The sequence below is a fragment of the Diabrotica undecimpunctata genome, chromosome 3 (genome assembly GCF_040954645.1).
Source record: "Diabrotica undecimpunctata isolate CICGRU chromosome 3, icDiaUnde3, whole genome shotgun sequence".
NCBI classification, from domain to species: domain Eukaryota; kingdom Metazoa; phylum Arthropoda; class Insecta; order Coleoptera; family Chrysomelidae; genus Diabrotica; species Diabrotica undecimpunctata.
Genome location: NC_092805.1, coordinates 142,101,588 through 142,119,388, shown reverse-complemented (window position 1 = coordinate 142,119,388; position 17,801 = coordinate 142,101,588). Strand labels below are relative to the sequence as shown.

Here is a 17,801-nt window from a genome sequence, read left to right as displayed (position 1 = left end):
TCTCAATATGTGGCCAAGATATTCGTTTCTTTGTTTAAGTGTGCTCACGATTTCTTTCTCCTTTCCAATTCTGTGGATTACACAGAAGAATGCGTCGGTACACCCACATTTCGAATGCTTCTAGTTTTTCATGAGCGTCTCTATCACCCTCCAGGCCTCCCACCAAATAATAAGATAGGAAAAATGAAGCATTTAACTAGTCATACTATTAGAGGAAGAGACAAATTTTTGCTTATGGGGAGCTCTTTCATATTGTTAAACTTGTAACTGTCGTGCAGGTTGTTGCCTTTTCCTTATTCATTTTGTCTTCTTGAGGTGGAGGCTCAGGTCGTAGTCCTCACTGAGTACATTAACCCGTTCCATTGTCTGTTGTAATTCATCTATGTTACTCACAAGTACGCGGATCACCGTGTTATCGGCATATCTTATGTTGTTCGTTAACTCGCCGTCTATTATTATCCCTCGGTTTATTATCCATACATTTTTTAAGTATTTCCTCGAATTAAATATTGAAGAGGAGTGGGGATAAGATACAACCCTGTCGGACACCTCTTTTGATCTCCACACTTTTAATAAGTTCATTGTCTATTTTTGCTCTTGTTGTTTGACTCCAGTATAGGTTAGGTTAGGTTAGGTTTATGTATAGTTCGTATTGTTATAGTATAGGTTTGCCACAATCTGAATATCCTTGTCAATAGAATATATATTAGTTGTTCATGATTCACATAGTTAAAGCTTTTCTAAAATCCACAAAGAATGTACAGCCTTATTAACGTATCTACACCGCTGTATAAGCATCTGGAGAGCTAAAGCTGCTTCTCTAGTTCTAAGTGCTTTCTTCTTCTTCTTCTCCTTCTTTTTATGTAGACATGGCTCTGTCTGTTTTTCAATGTACCTTCAGTAAGCTGTCGTCCCATTGTTTTCGTGGTCTGCCTACTCATCGTCTTCTTATTGGGAAACCGTCCCTTGCTGTCTTTACTACTCTATTTGTTGTCATTCGGCTTATATGATCGTTCCATTCTACTCTTCTATTTCTTACCCAGTTGTTGATGTTCTCCACCTTGCATCTACGTCGTATATCTGTACTTCTAGCTCTGTCCCATAGTGTCTTACTATCAATTTTTCTAAGTGTTTTCATCTCTGCTGTTTCTAACATCGTTTTTGTCCTCTCCATGTCAGGTCATGTTTCTACCGCGTAAGTATGTCATTATTGGTCTGATGACTGTTTTGTAAATTTTGTCTTTCATTTCTTTCCCGATATTTTTATTTCTCCATATTGTTTCATTCAGGCAGCTAGCGCTTCTGTTTGCTCTATTCACTTGATCTTCCACTTTAGTTTCGAGCTTTCCGTAGCTAGATAATGTGCTACCTGCCGGTGCGTATATTTGTATTATATTGATGTCGAATGGTTGTCCATTTAATTTGATAATCATTAATCTGTCGCTGACTGGTAGGAAACTTTTCGTGTGTTGTTTCATGGATGCTGTTACCAACACTCCTACAGCTGGCTGGGTATCATCATCTTTGCCTGCATAATAGAAACGGTTGTCATTTACTGTATCTACATATCCTTCTCCTTTCCATCTCACCTCGCCCATATCAAGTATGTCCCACTTCATTCTTCTCATCTCGTTTTCAGCATTTGCTAGTTTTCCTGCTCTATATAAAGTTTTAACATTCCACGTAGCAATTTTAAGTTTCCTCCCGGGTTTTCTTAGCACCTCTTGACGATTGAACGCCTGCCGGGAATTAAGGGCTATGTTTTGATTCTGACTTGCCATATTAACTATCTTGAGAATTTAATGCGATGGTTTCCCACTTGCCTTTCGCATCCTATGACGTTCATCAGCCTTCGGAGACGATTTCTCCTCCCTAGGACTTAAGGGTATCCTTGCGTCATTCCTAAGAATAACGTTGAATGCTTATACCGGCAAACACTTGGTCCCCATCTGCGTCAGCAACCTAAGCTATCTACTTAAGTGTTGCCCGTCTTCTACTGCGTGGAGGTGCAGATTGGGGGTTTCCCTTTATTGAGGTCAAGACCATAGAGGCATTTCTTGATACTCTCCAGTACTTTTAGAAGACTCCAAAACTCAACTAATACTATTTAAATCTCCCCACTGCCGTGATGTTCAGGGCCGGGTAAACCTGCTAGGAAAAGACCTTATTCTCAGAAACTCGGTTTCCTAATTGGGAGTTCATTTTAGTAGGACTCTTAACTGGAAAACCAACATACAAAAAACCCTAGACAGGGTAAAAAAAGGACTAAACTCCTGGCAGCACTGTCCGGTAAAATGGGTAATACGTCAAAAACACTATTGCATACCTATAAAACCTAGATAAGACCGATAATCGAATACAAGGCATGCGTCTACGCATCACTTAATACCCGCCAAATGAACACCATCATGGCCACCAAAAGAAAAATCCTAAGATTCTGCACGAGGAAGTGCAGAGACTACCCGTCAGCACTCATACATCAAGTAGCCAATATAATAATTAAGGACAGAATCCTGACCCTCAGCAGGAGGTATGTCCTTCGCACTAAAGCAGGCTCAAACAACCGAGCCAAACAAATACTGAAAACTCCTTGTAATCGCCGAGGGAAAATACTCAACAGGATTCCCGAAAGAAAAGTTCTATTCTTTCCAGCAAAACTTCTTCATAACACTGGAAACGAACTTTCTGATGAGTATTTTGATATATTAGAATCAATCCCCATAAAATATCGCAGCTAACAACTACAAGCCAAAAACGCTGATTAGGAGCCGTTCCTAGTATAGCTGGTAACACTTGAAGTACCTCCCTTTGGTTTGTTTCGCTTACTAATAATTCCTCTTGTGCGCTGCTTATCACAATACGCCACCTTGTGAACCCCAGCTTTCTAGCACTCTATAACTCCACACGCATATCACCCTTACGTTTACCACATCCCCTCGCTCTACAGAAAAAACAGGAGCACCCCTTCCTTGAAGAGGCAGAAGCCTAAACAAGGTAAAAACATGGAATCATCAGGGACAGATAAAAATAAATAGTGAACGATCCGTAGTTAGACAAAGAGATAGATAAAAAAGTGTATGAAATAGTTGATATTCATTTAAAACAAGTTATATGAATACATTTTTTTTCTTCGTATATTGAACCAACACACATTGTATGTTATGTAACTAGTCACACACGGCACCATTTTGTTAAACCATTATTCTCATAAATGAACTATGTCAGATCATATTTCGATACCTGTTAAATCCGAAATTAACCTAGTTAAACGTCCAGTCGTAACTCCAAATACATCATTAATAGTTGGCGACTTCGGCCAGTGAGGCGATCCTTTAAATCAGTGCTCCCAAACAAATTTATTGCACGGATTTTAGATATTGATTAACGGCTGAGCCTATTCGTTTCGATTAAATTTGAATGAAGATAAACAAAGCTTTGGTATGCTAATCGTCTCTAATAAATCGGGTCCTCTGTTTAGTTTTAAGGCTAGTTGAGATATATATTGAACAAAAGAGTATAATATAGAATATGAATGTAATTTTCTGATAAACCATGCTTACTTGCAATACCAACAGAACTTATATGGAATAAAGTTTATTTGGTGAATTTACACGGGTCTAAGATTAAGTAAATAAGCAACGCTTCAACTGGCCATCATTAAAAAAGTCATTAAGCTACATAGCAAAAGAGAGTGTCCATTCAAAAAATTTTAAGAACTATTTCTGGACCACGAATGATGTTTTGATGCTGCCAACCGCCTTGAATGTTACAAAAATTGTTTTGTATGGAGTCACAAATAATTTAAGTAATATGTTAAAGCGGTTGCAATGTGGCCTATAGCCAATAATATTAGGGTATTGATTATGTTTAAAAAAGAGGGCCTAAAGGTACTACAATGTTAAAGATGTTTTATTATTTTATATGGTCAATGGACCAACAAATATGAAGAGGTGAATTAGACCCTATGCACTAGGGTGCATTTGGGTGAATTCTATACAATTAAAAAAACACGAAAGTAAAAAACACGTTTTACAAAGTAAAAAACACGAAAACACGCGATTTTTCTTTTTTTTTCCCATAACTTTTTTCCACCTGGTATAGGTATAGGCATTGGTTCACAGAACAAAACTTCTATCATTCCTCTTCAAAATGACGTTCGGTAGAAGTCTTTAGGATTCACAGTGTCCGAAATACGATTTTTTTAAAGTTCGCCACTCTACTACTATCGGTTCACAGCGTTCTCCGACGCCTTCCGACTCCTAACCGCCATTCTTTTCTATTTAACCATAAGCCTGGAGGGATTTCTCTTTCCTCTAGTTCTTTTTCAATTCCCTTTCTCCAGCTTTTTCTCGGCCTTCCTCTTTTTCTTCTTCCTTGTGGTGTCCACGTCAAAATCTGTTTCGGAATCCTGTCATCTGGAATTCTCTGTACATGGCCGTACTATATTAACTGTTTTGTTTTTATGTCATCAACTATTGTATGCTTGACTCCCATCATTTCTTGTATTCTCTCATTTGGTATCCGATCTCTTCTTGATTTGCCTGCTGCTCTTCTCCAGAAGTCCATTTCTGTTGCTAGTAACAGTTTCTCTGTTCTTTGTTTCTTTGCATCACAGAATGCCGTTCATCATGGATATGGCTTTTCTACCCTGTATCTTTCTGTCTTTTATAACAGCATCGAGTGTTCCATCTTGAGTTATCTTTATACCCAGGTACTTGTATTCATCACAGTGTCTAATTTCTACCCCATCGTCTAATATAATGGACTGCTTTGTCCCTCCAATACACATGGTTTCAGTTTTCTTAATATTGACTTCGAGACCCCATTTGTTATATTCTTCTATTAGCTTCCGAGTCATGTAACTCAAGTCGTCATGATCCTGAGCAATCAGTATTTGGTCATCAGCGAAACATAAGGTGTACAGTTTAGTCTCGACGTTAAGAGGGATTCCCATGCCATTACATTTTCTTTTCCACAGCTTGAGTGCTTGTTCCAGATAAATTTTGAATAGGGTAGGCGAAATAGGTAGAGCAACCCTGCTTTAGTCCTTTCGTGACCCTAAATCATTCAGATATCCTTGATAAAAAATTAAAAAAATAAAAATCAATTATCTTAAAAATGGTGTATTGTAGAAAGTTCTAGGAATAATTTTAAGCAAGATACGGTTATTCAAAGTTTTCTATTTTTAATGATTTTTGCTTTTACGGCTATTTTTTAAATTGGTCATAACTTTTTTCTTATACATTTAGGTATATGTATTACCAAATCAAAAAGAAATCTTATTTTCTGTACTTTAAAATAGTCTATTGTAGAATATTCTAGGATTAATGATAACCAAGATATGGTACATCAAAATGTGATGCTTGCAACGATTTTTGCTAACTTTTACGTATATTTTTTTAATTTAAATAATAGACATAAAAGTAAAGTAATTTCTGTATTCGTCTGCATTGTCCTTGAATAATGGAAGAAAAAGGTAGGTAATTAAAAAACAATTCACTTGGAGTTTCTACTCCTCTGTCCATAGGTTTTCGTACGGCCGTAGTGTCCTCCTGGTTTTCCGGGGTTTCTGGACGATCTACGACCGCCGCTCTCGAAGAGGATCTCAAGTTTCGAGAGTCCATCTTCGTTTCAAGGAGTTAAATTTGGATACCGGCCTCTACGGGCGAGAAGTTCCGCCGAGCTTTTCTGGTAGGTGAGGGGCCACCGGCAATCAGAATTCTCTAACAGTTCGAGCTTTCTTACAGACAATATTTGTTACAATGATTTAATTTGTGTTAGAATTCTGATGCGTAGTGTATACCTCAAATTCCACAGAGATGTCGGCTTTCTCACTTCGTGTAGCCGCGTTCCCTCTCCTCGGGAGAGGCACAAGAATGCCGGCCATGTCGACTCTTCCTGCTGCCAGTCGCTTCGTGTTGCTACCTTTCGCTAACAGTAATTCCTATAGTTACTATTTGCATAAGGTTTCTGGAGACGAAGTGTTCAGCAGCTCAACCTGATCGGAGAAGCAATTACAAGTCCCCGTCGGGGCTTCCATTCGCTCTTTACCGTGACAGGCCAAATAACGCTGTGGTCAGTTCGACACAATTTGAAATAGTTCTAAGACCAATGTCTTTCTATCTCAGAAAGTCGTGTTCTACTTCCAGGAAGCGTTTTGTAGTCGACACGCCGGTTCTCGTACTCTTGATAATTTAACTTCTAAATTGGATAACTATTCTTGGGTTTCGACGTCTTCGACGATAGCAGAATATTGGTTAAATAATAAAACTCAAAGTAGCGTGGCAGCACACTGAGCCAACAAGGTCTAACGGGGCTAGTAGTGTAAGACGACTGGATCCCGATCGGAAGATGTGCTTGTCATCGAATGCCATAGTCTGTTGCCTACTACGCATTTCGATGCGCATCGCCCCGCCTCGAATTTTCCCATTGGCTCTTGACCTGGAAATCCCTATTTATCGCTCGAACAGCGCATATAAATATTGGCGATTTTCAGGTCAGCCAGGTCAGTCCGTCACGGGCTCTCCGAGAGCTTAGTGCTCTCGGGGCTCTGCTTCCTGCATTTATTTTCCATACTCTGAGGCTGAGAATTGTTTCAACTTAACTTGGTGTTTTATTTCGACGAAGAAATTGTCATGTAAGAAATATCTTGCCTTTTTCAAGACAAGACACTGAAGATAAATATTTTTCAAGTCCATAACCCGAAAATGGATTTAAGTAGAGGAGCTCTCGACAGTATATTCGAAGCCCTCTACAGAGCACCCGGGGATATCAGAAGGCTGTTATACCCTTAATTGTTCCCCCGAGGTGACATGCTGCTCTTTTATACACATCGTGTTTGAACATTTGCAGCAATCTTCCGCCGAGAGGCCAATGACAGCGCAGTTTATAACATGCGCTGTGGTTGGCCGGCCAAAGTAACAATCTTTGTCGTGATTGGTTACCTTGGCGACAAGGTTTGCCAGACACTCAGATGCTTTCAATACTGACATTCGAGGGCAGACGAAGAGAGTTGCATCAACTTCGTCTTCGTTGAGTGAATCGGCATCCTCAGGAGGTGATGTCGAATTTTTCTCTTTCAGTGTAGTACATTTCGTATTAACTGCTAACCCTTGTATAGTATTACTCTATACTATACTATACTCTATACTTTATAGAGAAAAATAACTATTTTTTTTTAATTTCTCTTATTACATTCATTATACTTAATTGTGGACTTTTTTCATCTTTCTTTTATTTATATTTTTTTCTAATTTTTTAATCTTTTGTGTAAGTCATCTTTTTTTTTCTAATAAAATTTTGGCTACACTCTTGTTTACTGTTAATATAAAAGTATGCCTTTGTATGTATATGGTAATAAATATAAATCGGAATCCATTTAAATCCATTACCTTTAAAATACATTTAATTTTAATTAAGGTTATATCAAAATAAAACATAACAGTAGCTTTTTAATTTCTTGAATGGGAATCAATTTTCTTTGCTTTTAATATACTTTTATTATCTTTTTCAGGACCCAATGGAAGCATTGCCATACCAGATATATCAAAGGTACTTCAATTATAATTTCATAAAAAACACTGAATATATTCCTATAAGGCATTATTAGCATTTCTTACAAAACTGTGATATTTACTGTTTATTTTTTTATGTCTGATTTTCAGTATGATACATCGGTCGTACTACAGTTAATTGGGTTATTGTAGATCTTCCATATGATTGGTGTAAATCCGTGTTTATTCCAATCTATAAAAAAGGAGCCCCTACAGTTATATACAGACAAATTATACATTACGTAAGACATTAGATGTATGACAATGATTCATGATTAGACAATGTACAGGAAATAAAGTGCGGCATAGGAAAGGCAAGAACGGTCTTTAACAAAATGAGCGCCATCTTCAAAAGTCACAACATATCCCTGGATACAAAAATGAGACATTTGAGATGCTATGTTTTCTCTGTGTTGTTGTACGGGGCGGAGGCATGGACGCTTACAGACACCACTATTAAAAAACTTGAAGCATTTGAGATGTGGCTTTATAGAAGAATGCTGAGAATATCATGGACAGCAAGGATCACGAACAAGGAAGTTCTAGAAAAAATGAAGAAGGAACCAGAGATTGTGTTTACGATCAAACGCATAAAATTGCAATATCTGGGACACGTTATGAGAAATCAGCACCGTTACTCCCTGCTGCAGTCTATATTGCAAGGTAAAGTCAAAGGTAAGCGAGGACCCGGTAGAAGGAGAATATCATGGCTGCGGAATTTAAGAACATGGTTTAAAAAAACCTCAACGGAGCTGTTTCGAGCCGCAGCGAGCAAGGTCATGATTGCCAATATGATTTCCAACATCCGAAACGGATAGGAACCAGAAGAAGAAGAAAGACATTAGAATGTCTGTCTTAGATACAGACGAAACGAATTGCCATGAAGAAATAATGTACGACTTTGGCCTGTAAGCCCAAATCCCAGTCCAGTTCAGCCCAGTCATTACAAATTTAAAATTTTTTAAACATTGTAAAAATTCAAAATGTAACAAAGTGTAAAAAAATAGAACATGTCGTGTTGGTATAAATAAAAAAACTTATTTTGATGCAAGTGTAAAATAATATCTACCAATCTAGCACAAAATTTTGGTCATTATTATAATACATTTGAAAATGATTGACAGCACAAATTTTACTTTACGTGAGATAAAACCCAATATAACATCATAAAACAGCGAAGATTTTCTAAAATGAAATATTCTGCATTGTCTTGAAAATGTTTTAATTTTTTCTAAAATTTTTAAACATGCCAATTTATTTCAATTCTTGTCTTAAATTTTGTAGTCATTTTAATCAACAAATGATATAACGTAATCTTTACAGGTACAAAATTTACAATTTCCAAAAAGGAGAAGGACAATTAGGGTAAGTGTGTATAAGAGCACGCATGTGTATAAGAGTACGCGCCTATGGACTGCCGGAGTGATGACGTAGATTTTATTGACATCTGTCAGTTTCACTTTTCAAGCAAACAGATAATAAGAATATATATATATATATATATATATATATATATATATATATATATATATATATATATACATGTATATTTACATTTGAAGCGGGTTTTGACAGATAACAAATAGGTAAATAATTTACTTACTATCAAGCAAAACACAAAACGCTCTGCAAGTCACCACGCTACAATTTTTTGATAAGTGTATTTAGATGCCATCTACCGCTTATAGTATTAAACCACTAATTCAACCAAATCGAAGAGAAATCTGCAGTGGGTAAGAGAAAAAGTCAACTTACCCGAGGTACAAACTGGTCCGAGGTACAACAAACACTCTCCCCTAATATTGACATTTTAGTTTTTTTTATATTAAAGTAATATAATTTTTTGTTCTCCGTCATTTACATTTTATAATGTATTATATTTGAGGTTTGTCGGGGTGGTTATATTAAAGAGCAAAAATTCAGATAAGGTATCACTTATTACGTTTTTCAGCATTGACCAATCCTGTATTAATTTAGACCTTTGCTATAAAATTTGTGCTATCAATCATTTTTAAATGTACTTTACATAAACTGAGTTTGCAGATGTGATAGTTGATTCCAACACAGACTTCTTATTAATATATGAGTAAAAAATATTTTTTATTCGCCATATTCAAATATGGAGAGTAGCGTGTGCCCTTGGACTAACTGTTACATCAACGACCGTGAATGTTATATGGTTTTATTTATATTAGGGTTATTATTGAAAGCATGCTTTATTAATCAAATATGAAGCTTTTGACGATGAATAATTTAATATTCTAAAATGTTATGTGAAATATTTAACACGGTGAATATTGATGTAATTGATAAATTAGTCCATGAACTAACGCCACAATTTATGAATTAAAAATGGACATTGCTGGCTGCTTTAGATATTAAAATGTAATACGTGTTTTGAAAAAACAAATATAATATATCAAATCAATTAATTTTTTACAATAATTCACTAATATCCAATTAATAATATCCAAATTAGAATACACAAATCAGATTTTATTAAGAATTAGATTTAATAAGGAAGACATTGGTTTCTTCTTTTGTAGATTGTAGATGTCGAAGTCATAGTTGTTTCATTCCAAAAGATAGACTTCTGAGAAAGCCTATTATTCGTTTTGGAGTTATCTGTGTAACCTGAAAAAGAAGTTCTAAACATTCTCAAGATAAGAAAGTTATAATATTTGGGCCATTTGGGTTATGAGAGGTGAGCGCTACGAACTGCTGCAGGTGATCCTGCAGGGGAAAATACAAGGACGAAGAAGCCAAGGTACAAGATGCATTTTCTGGCTAAACAATCTAAGAATATGGTTCAACTGCAGTTATACATAAATGTTCTGAGCAGCGGCGTCGATTCGAATCACTATGATGGTTGCCAACCGTCTAAGAAGAGATGGCACGTAAAGAAGAAGAAAAATATGTAACCTGATCTCGTTCTAAAAAACCCTTGTCAGAAGACAGATGGTTTGTAAGAACATTTTTGCTTACTTTTAGATGTAGTAGACTTGTAGGTTGCACCAAAGTTCTTTTCATATTTTCGGATATCTTCCACGATGCGGCTATTCTGGACCCGCAGAATGTCTCCAGTCCGATAAAAGAAGTATTAGCTCTTTATTTAGCAAGACTATCAGCAATTTCGTTACAAAAGATTCATTTATGCCCTGGTACTAGCAATTTCGACTGACTCACAAGTTGTTAACTTACTTCTTGTTAACTTACTTTGTTCGGTCTTTCCATATTTGAATCAGTTTAGCTGTTGCGGTTCGGGCCATTGCTAGTCTACGCTTGATTTCTGAGGAGCAATCGCCATTGTTGGTTTTCAGGGGACCCAAGTATACAAATCTGTCTACCACTTCGAAATTCTCCACTTAGTGTATATGCTGTAGATTATTATTTACTCTCTCTACGATCATTATTTTTGTTTTTCCAGTGTTGATCTGAAGCTCGAATTCTTCGCTTATCCGGCTTAGCTGTTCAGTGATGGTAATCATTTCACCTTCATTCGCTGCTAGTATAAGTATATCATCTGCGGATCGCAGGTTGCTGATTTTTCTGCCTCCTATAATGTTTCCTATGTCCCATTCGTCTAGTACTTTTCTCGTAATGGTGATAGTATGCAGCCCTGTCTAGTTCCTTTCTTTATTTTGAACGCATCCGAATATATTCCGTGTATTTGAACTTTATCTGAGTTTTTATCATATAGATTTCTTATTAGGTTAACTAGGTGGTTAGGTACTCCCTTATTTTCCATTATACTCCAGAGGGGATCCCATTTTACTGAAGCGAAACGAAACTCTTTGTGTAATCTACGAAACAGAGCAGCATTGGTATATTGTGTTCTCTCGCTTTTTCTATTATCTGTCTGGTGTTCAGTATCTGCTCCCGAGTTCCTTTTCCTCTTTTCCTGGTACAAATCCGCATTGTTCTTCTGCTATCTCTGGGAGTAGAAAGTTCTTTAGCGGATCATTGATTATATGTAGCAGGACTTTGTTTGAATGAAGAATAAGGGCAATAGTTCTGTAATTGCTGCATACGGTTAGTGATCCTTTTGACGTGACAACGTCTTAAATTAGGTTGTGGCTCGGAGTCACTCATGAAAAAGTGTAACGCCCGCTCACGTCTGTTACGATGAGTCACCGAACGAGAGAGAGGCCCGCCGGACCGGCGAATGCCTTGCGTCTCTCTCCCACTCAAACATGATCGGTCCGCTGCGCGCGCAGCACTAGAGAATTAGGCGCGTTGAATCGGTGAAAATTACTCAAATAGAAATTAGTTAAGTTTAAGTTTACATGTACAATGTTTTAGTAAACAAAATATATTTCTATAGTTAAAATTTGTGCAATTCTTATTTTCATTCAATTCCTTGTTCCTATTGTGCAATTTAATAATATTCATATCAATAAATATTCTACCGAGAAAAAGACGTTGTCACGTAAAATCTTCGCCCGTAAAACCGACTTTACAGGCAACCGATTTTTTTTTATGGATAGGAATAAAGGTTGATTCGCACCATTCATCAGGCCATTCACCTGTGATCCATATTATGTTGCACATATCCAGTATTATATCTACGCCAATCTCTCCCATTGCTTTTAGAGTATCTGCTGGTATGTCATCGATCCCTGGGGAGTTTTTGTTTCTTAGTTGGTTGAGAGCTTTTTTTACTTCTGCTGGTAAGATTATTGATTCTGCCTCTCTGGTTGAATGTTTCTTGTGTTCTGAGACTGATGTATCTTTTGAAGTGTCTTTGTACAGTTCTTATCAGTAATTTTTTCATGTCTCTGCAATGCTCTCTATGTCGTTTGCTGTTTTGTATTGGTCCTAATATTCTTTATAAGTGTTGATGGTACCTCTAATTTAAATAGAACGCCAGGCAAAGACTTAAAACAGGTAAGAGTGGATTACCTTGAGTGGAAAAATCAACTCGAAATCAAGGCGAAAGTACCAATAAGACCAACAAATTCAGGATGTAGAGAGCAAGAACAATCTACTGCATTAAATATTCTTTATAAATATTAGAAAATATTTTTTTAACAACTTTAGATAGACTTCTGGAAAGTGTTGGTACGGAGAGACCCATTGTCTTGGGAGATGACTTTAATGCAAAATTTTGTACAAATAATGTCAACACAACTAGGGTAGGGAGGTTAAAATTTAAATCAAGCAATTTTGGAACCAACTCGAGGAGAAAACTGAAAGGTGAAAACAACACATAAGATGGCCGGAGTATGTGAAATGGGTTTCTCTGACCACAAAGGACAAGGTTGGTTTTTCATTGCATGTAGTAAGGAATATGAAGGATAAGTTTCAGGAAGAAAAATTTCTATATTTATGTTCCATAATAGAATATCTGAAATAAGTTGTGACTTTGTGAATGTGAGAGAAATGGATGTGAATGAGAAATTTAACAGATTTATGAATGTTCTGGAAGAAGCTTATTTGGAATTTATCCCAGAGAAGAGATATAAGGTAAGCTACCTTAGCAAAATTGTATAGGTGTATAAAAGGGTTCCCTGTTGAGGTTGTTTGTAATCTCAGTGTACCAGTTGAGAGTCTTTGTTAATTGAACTCCAAGTGGGGCACTGACAATTTGGAAATTGAGTCTTTCTCCATCTGGAGGTTCACGTGGATCGTCAGATATCGTTTGAAACAGGCCTATGAATATCATAGTCTGAGTTTTATTTTTATTTAGCGAAACTCATCAATTTGCACAGTATCTTTTGACTAAATTAAGTTATGGGTTTAAATACCTTAGAATCTCTTCCAATGAAGCTTTTTAATCCGACCTGTTTGACAGACCTTATCGAATTTTGGACGTCTTAAGAAATGTGTCTATTACTTAGTTTTTCAGTTGTTAATGGCATGTGTGATATAAGTCACGATTTATGTCAATGTATCTTGAGTGGAGATCTATCCGAATTGAAAATCCGGGATTATAGAAGTCTACAATAGGAGACGCTTGTACTTCGTGTCTCTCATATCGAGACTGGAAGCAGTAGACCTCAGTTCCCTGAGGGTGTCCTTATCTGCGATAATTAGGTGAAATTTAAGTGATGGTTTTTGTTTGGTTAGAACTTTAATTAGAATTTTGAACTGTTTCTGCAGTCCAGCACAATTTCATTGATTTACAGAAAGACGGTTATGGTTATCTTCTGTTTTGATAATAAGGTCTCTAAATTTCTTGTTTACTCGGAAAAGGCAACGTTTCAGATAGAGAGTGTCGATAGATAAGAGCAATGATCTACTCTGAAGGGAAATAAAGGGTCATTTCCCTTCTATATAAGTATTATATACATGTTTCTTGTCTGAAACACCTTACAAGGAAATGTAAAGACCACTGAATGATATTCATAATGTCATGATAAAAATTTGTTTATCTGACGATTATTACAAAAAAGTTCTCGGTCGCAGCAAACTTGAAACGTTTATCGAAGTACTAAACGACGTCAGATTGGATAAATACAATATAGTCATCAATAAAACGTATATTGTAGACAGAGAGGATGTGTTAAAACAAAAACGGTAACGTCAATTATAAAAATATAAAACGTGGAGTTCGCCAGGGATGCATTTTGTCTCCCTAGTATTTCATGTACTTGCCGAATGAATAATAAACAAAGAGACACATGACGATAGTGCATGAATCAGCAAACTATCTTAAAAATGAACTTATATTTGAGTACTATTTATTTGTTGTCATTAATTTTTCTTGTTTATTTTTATAATTAACACATTAATTAATGTTACCTGACTTTAACGAAGAAGAAAATAATTGTAGAGCAGATACAACTCACAAACGCCATTGTTTCTTTCTTAAAATATAATGAGGCTTATATTAGTATGACGCACCGAATTAAAATAATCTGTACAGTTATTCCGAAGTATTTCAATATAACAATCATCTGTGATATATTGCGTACAGGGTGTTTCTATATTCATTCGAGTACCACAAAGAGCTGTTGTTAATGATGAATGTTGATACAGAAACATGAACTCTTACAGAGCTTAGTTGCTAAGGTACAAGGGATTTAAAGTTTGAAGATACAATTAAATAATTAATTAAATAAAAACACGTTTTCAAAACGGACTAAAAATTATAAAATATTTTCTTACAGATCTATATATACACTCATGGACAAAAATATCGAATATTTTGGAATTTTCCAATTTTTTTTGTAGTCACTATTTTTTCAAGATAATTTTAGATTACTGATAATACTCATATAGTAGGCTGATTTACTCAACTGGTTTGAAATATTTTGATGTTTATTTTGACGTTTATTCAGTGGTTAGTGTCATTCGTATATTTTATTATAACAATCCTTCTTCACGTAAAGGAAAAATCATACTAATTCGGTTGTTTTTAGTTTAATTTATTAAGTTTAATTAATTATTGTTTTGATTTAACTAAGTTTAAAACAAGTATACCACCAATTCGACACTGCGATGAAGTCCAAGTAGCACATATCGTAATTTTGTACGAGGAAGGATATGTACAAAAAGGTATCGCACGACGTCTCAGCAGAACTGAGTCTATAGTTTCAAATACTCTAAAAAGGTACCGCGAAACAGGAAATTTTGTACCAAGGCCTGGTCAAGGACACCCAAGGCAATTAATGACTGTTTTTTGGTTCTTAATTCTACACAAAATCGTTCATTGATATCGATGCACCTCAGAAATGAGCTATTAAATGTTAGACAAGTTAATGAGAGTTTACAAGTTAGACGAAGATCAAAAGAAGCAAACTTAAAGCTCAGACGCTCTGCCAAAGTTCCACGTCTTCTCCAAAATCATAAAGCTCGTCGGTTGGAATTTGCAAGAACACATATTTAGTGGAATATCGACAACTGGAAAAACGATCTTTTCACTAATGAGACCAGAATCCTATTATGGAAGCCAGATGGCCAAAACTACGTCTACAGAAGAGTTGGAGAACGATCCGCCAGCTGCAGTCTCGCCCAGACCGTTAGTTTTGGAGTTGATGGCATAATTCTTTGGGAAGGTATTAGTTGGGAGGTACGTACCGCACCTGGGGAAGTGATTGGACGAATGACTGGTGATTCTTACGTTTAAAACATCCTGCAAGATCATGTTTTGTCATGTTGGTTACATTGGATATGAAAGATTCACGTTAATGCACGATAATGCTCGACCACATGCCGCTGCCATAGTGAGTAATTATTTTAATGAGGTCTCTAAATTCGAGGATTGGATTGGCCACCGTTTAGCCCGAATTTAAATCCAATGTGCACAATGAGCACATGTGGAATCACCTAAAACGCAGCATACGACAAATAAATCCCGTTCTAAATAAGATAGAGCTACTTCGGCTTGCTGCACAGGATAAATGGAATGCAATTTCCCAAGGATATGTCCAAAATTTACTTGCAAGCATGCTGAGAAAGATGCAAGCAGTAATAAGAGCTAGAGATGGGAATACTCGTTACTGATCATGCACTTCTTTCAGTTAAAACGACTTGTTTAAGCAATTTAAATTATCATTTAAGTTTAGAGTAAAATAACCTTATTTACCTAATATTAAACATTTATTTTTTTCACAATTTTCTCCGCATAAAAACTTAAAATTGTTCATTAAACATTGTTCAAATAAATTTTATTTTACAATAAACGACTTGATTGACCAGAATTTATTTTGAAAAAACAAAAATTTGAAAATTCCAAAATATTCGATATTTTTGTCCATGAGTGTATTTATAACCTCATATAGATCCACAATATGATACAGATCGTTGTAAACAAGTTGTAATATATTTTTTAAGTGCATCTCCGCAACGGAGGTCGAAATTTTTAAGTTACGCACCCATAAAATTCTTCCGATTTCTATGATTCTCTTGCGCTGTCAATTAAAGTTTCAGGTTTATTTTATAAAATACCTTTCTCATTTTATTGATGCTGTGTTTATTCGAACTTTGATGGAAAAATCTTGTTTAGAATTGATTATTGGAACAAGATAGTTGTAGTTTTCTACTTGTTCTAAAGTCTTTCTTCCTGATAAATTTATTTTTCTTAATGTAAGTTGACAGTCTATATTCTTCTCTATACTCAACTATTTTGTTTATAAGTTTGAAGGTTCTGGAGACTGTCAGCCAAAATTACAATATGGACCGCATATCCCATTTTATCGGTGTTCCATTAACCTTATCCTAGCTTCTCCCTAGAGAGGTCTTTTAATGAATTCTTAAGACTACGCCTTGAACAGTAGTTGCCACAAATCCACAACCCATTCGCAACCCTCTTTTTATTTCGATTTCTTCTACTGTGTTCATTAATGCGTATTTTTGATCGTTGCTTATAGTATAGTGTAATATTATTATTAATCTAATTTATTGTTTTTATTTATTATTAAAGGTTCTACACTTATAACACTTTTAAGTTTATTTAAAGTCTTTATTTGCACAATCTATCTAATTTATTTACATTAATAATTATATAATTTATCTACATTTCTTATAATACGTGCGTTACATTTTAAAACCCGACGTGATGTTCAAAAACTAACTGTTCTGTTTACAACAAAATTCCTCTTTAAATATAAAATGCCGTTATTCTCGAAGTTCCAGAATTGCCGCGATTTCCCATAGAAGACCCCAGAAAGTCGCTCAGACTGGTTTTATTCGGCCTGCTTCTGGAAATTTCAAGTCGCGGTTGACTCATCAGAATTCAGGTAGACAGGTCTTTCAACTGAGCGCCGAAATAACTAGAATAGAAAAGATATTAGTAATAAATATGTTTACAGTTTTGAGTCATATGAGGCGTCATTATCTATCGTAACAATAGATTCGCTATAATTCAAAGGTCATTGTAGCTTATTTGTTTCGATTTGAGAACGTTCATTAACTGTCGGTGGTAAGACACCTATATCTATGAAAAAGACGTATATTTTTTGTAACTTCCAATTATCTCTGGATTAATACATTTAATGCAAAGAAGAAAATAATTGTAGAGCAGATACAACTCACAAACGTCATTGTTTCTTTCTTAAAATATCTCTGGATTAATACATTTAATGCAAAGATATGCCTACAGAATTCAAATTTCATATGCGTAAATATGCATTTTTGAATGATCTTTAGGAACATTTTCAGTACGTGAGACATCAGAATAATTGTGCGATGATCGCTTTAATTCTCCAGCGTTTTTTTATTGGGAAATAAGTGAACGGTAAAGTCATTCATTGGGTATGTCATCCCTCATTCCTCATCTTTTATTATTTTCCGAGTTCTGCGTTC

General features: G+C 35.6%; 1 protein-coding gene across 1 annotated transcript in view; it reads left to right on the top strand.

The window, feature by feature from the left end:
* lilli (AF4/FMR2 family member lilliputian) overlaps positions 1-17,801 on the top strand; it is an 829,533-nt gene that overhangs the window by 3,922 nt on the left and 807,810 nt on the right. Inside the window, exon 2 of the mRNA XM_072527035.1 lies at positions 7,514-7,551. Coding sequence (XP_072383136.1) covers positions 7,520-7,551 — 32 coding nt within the window. The 5' untranslated portion in view covers positions 7,514-7,519. The remainder of the gene's footprint in view (positions 1-7,513; positions 7,552-17,801) is intronic.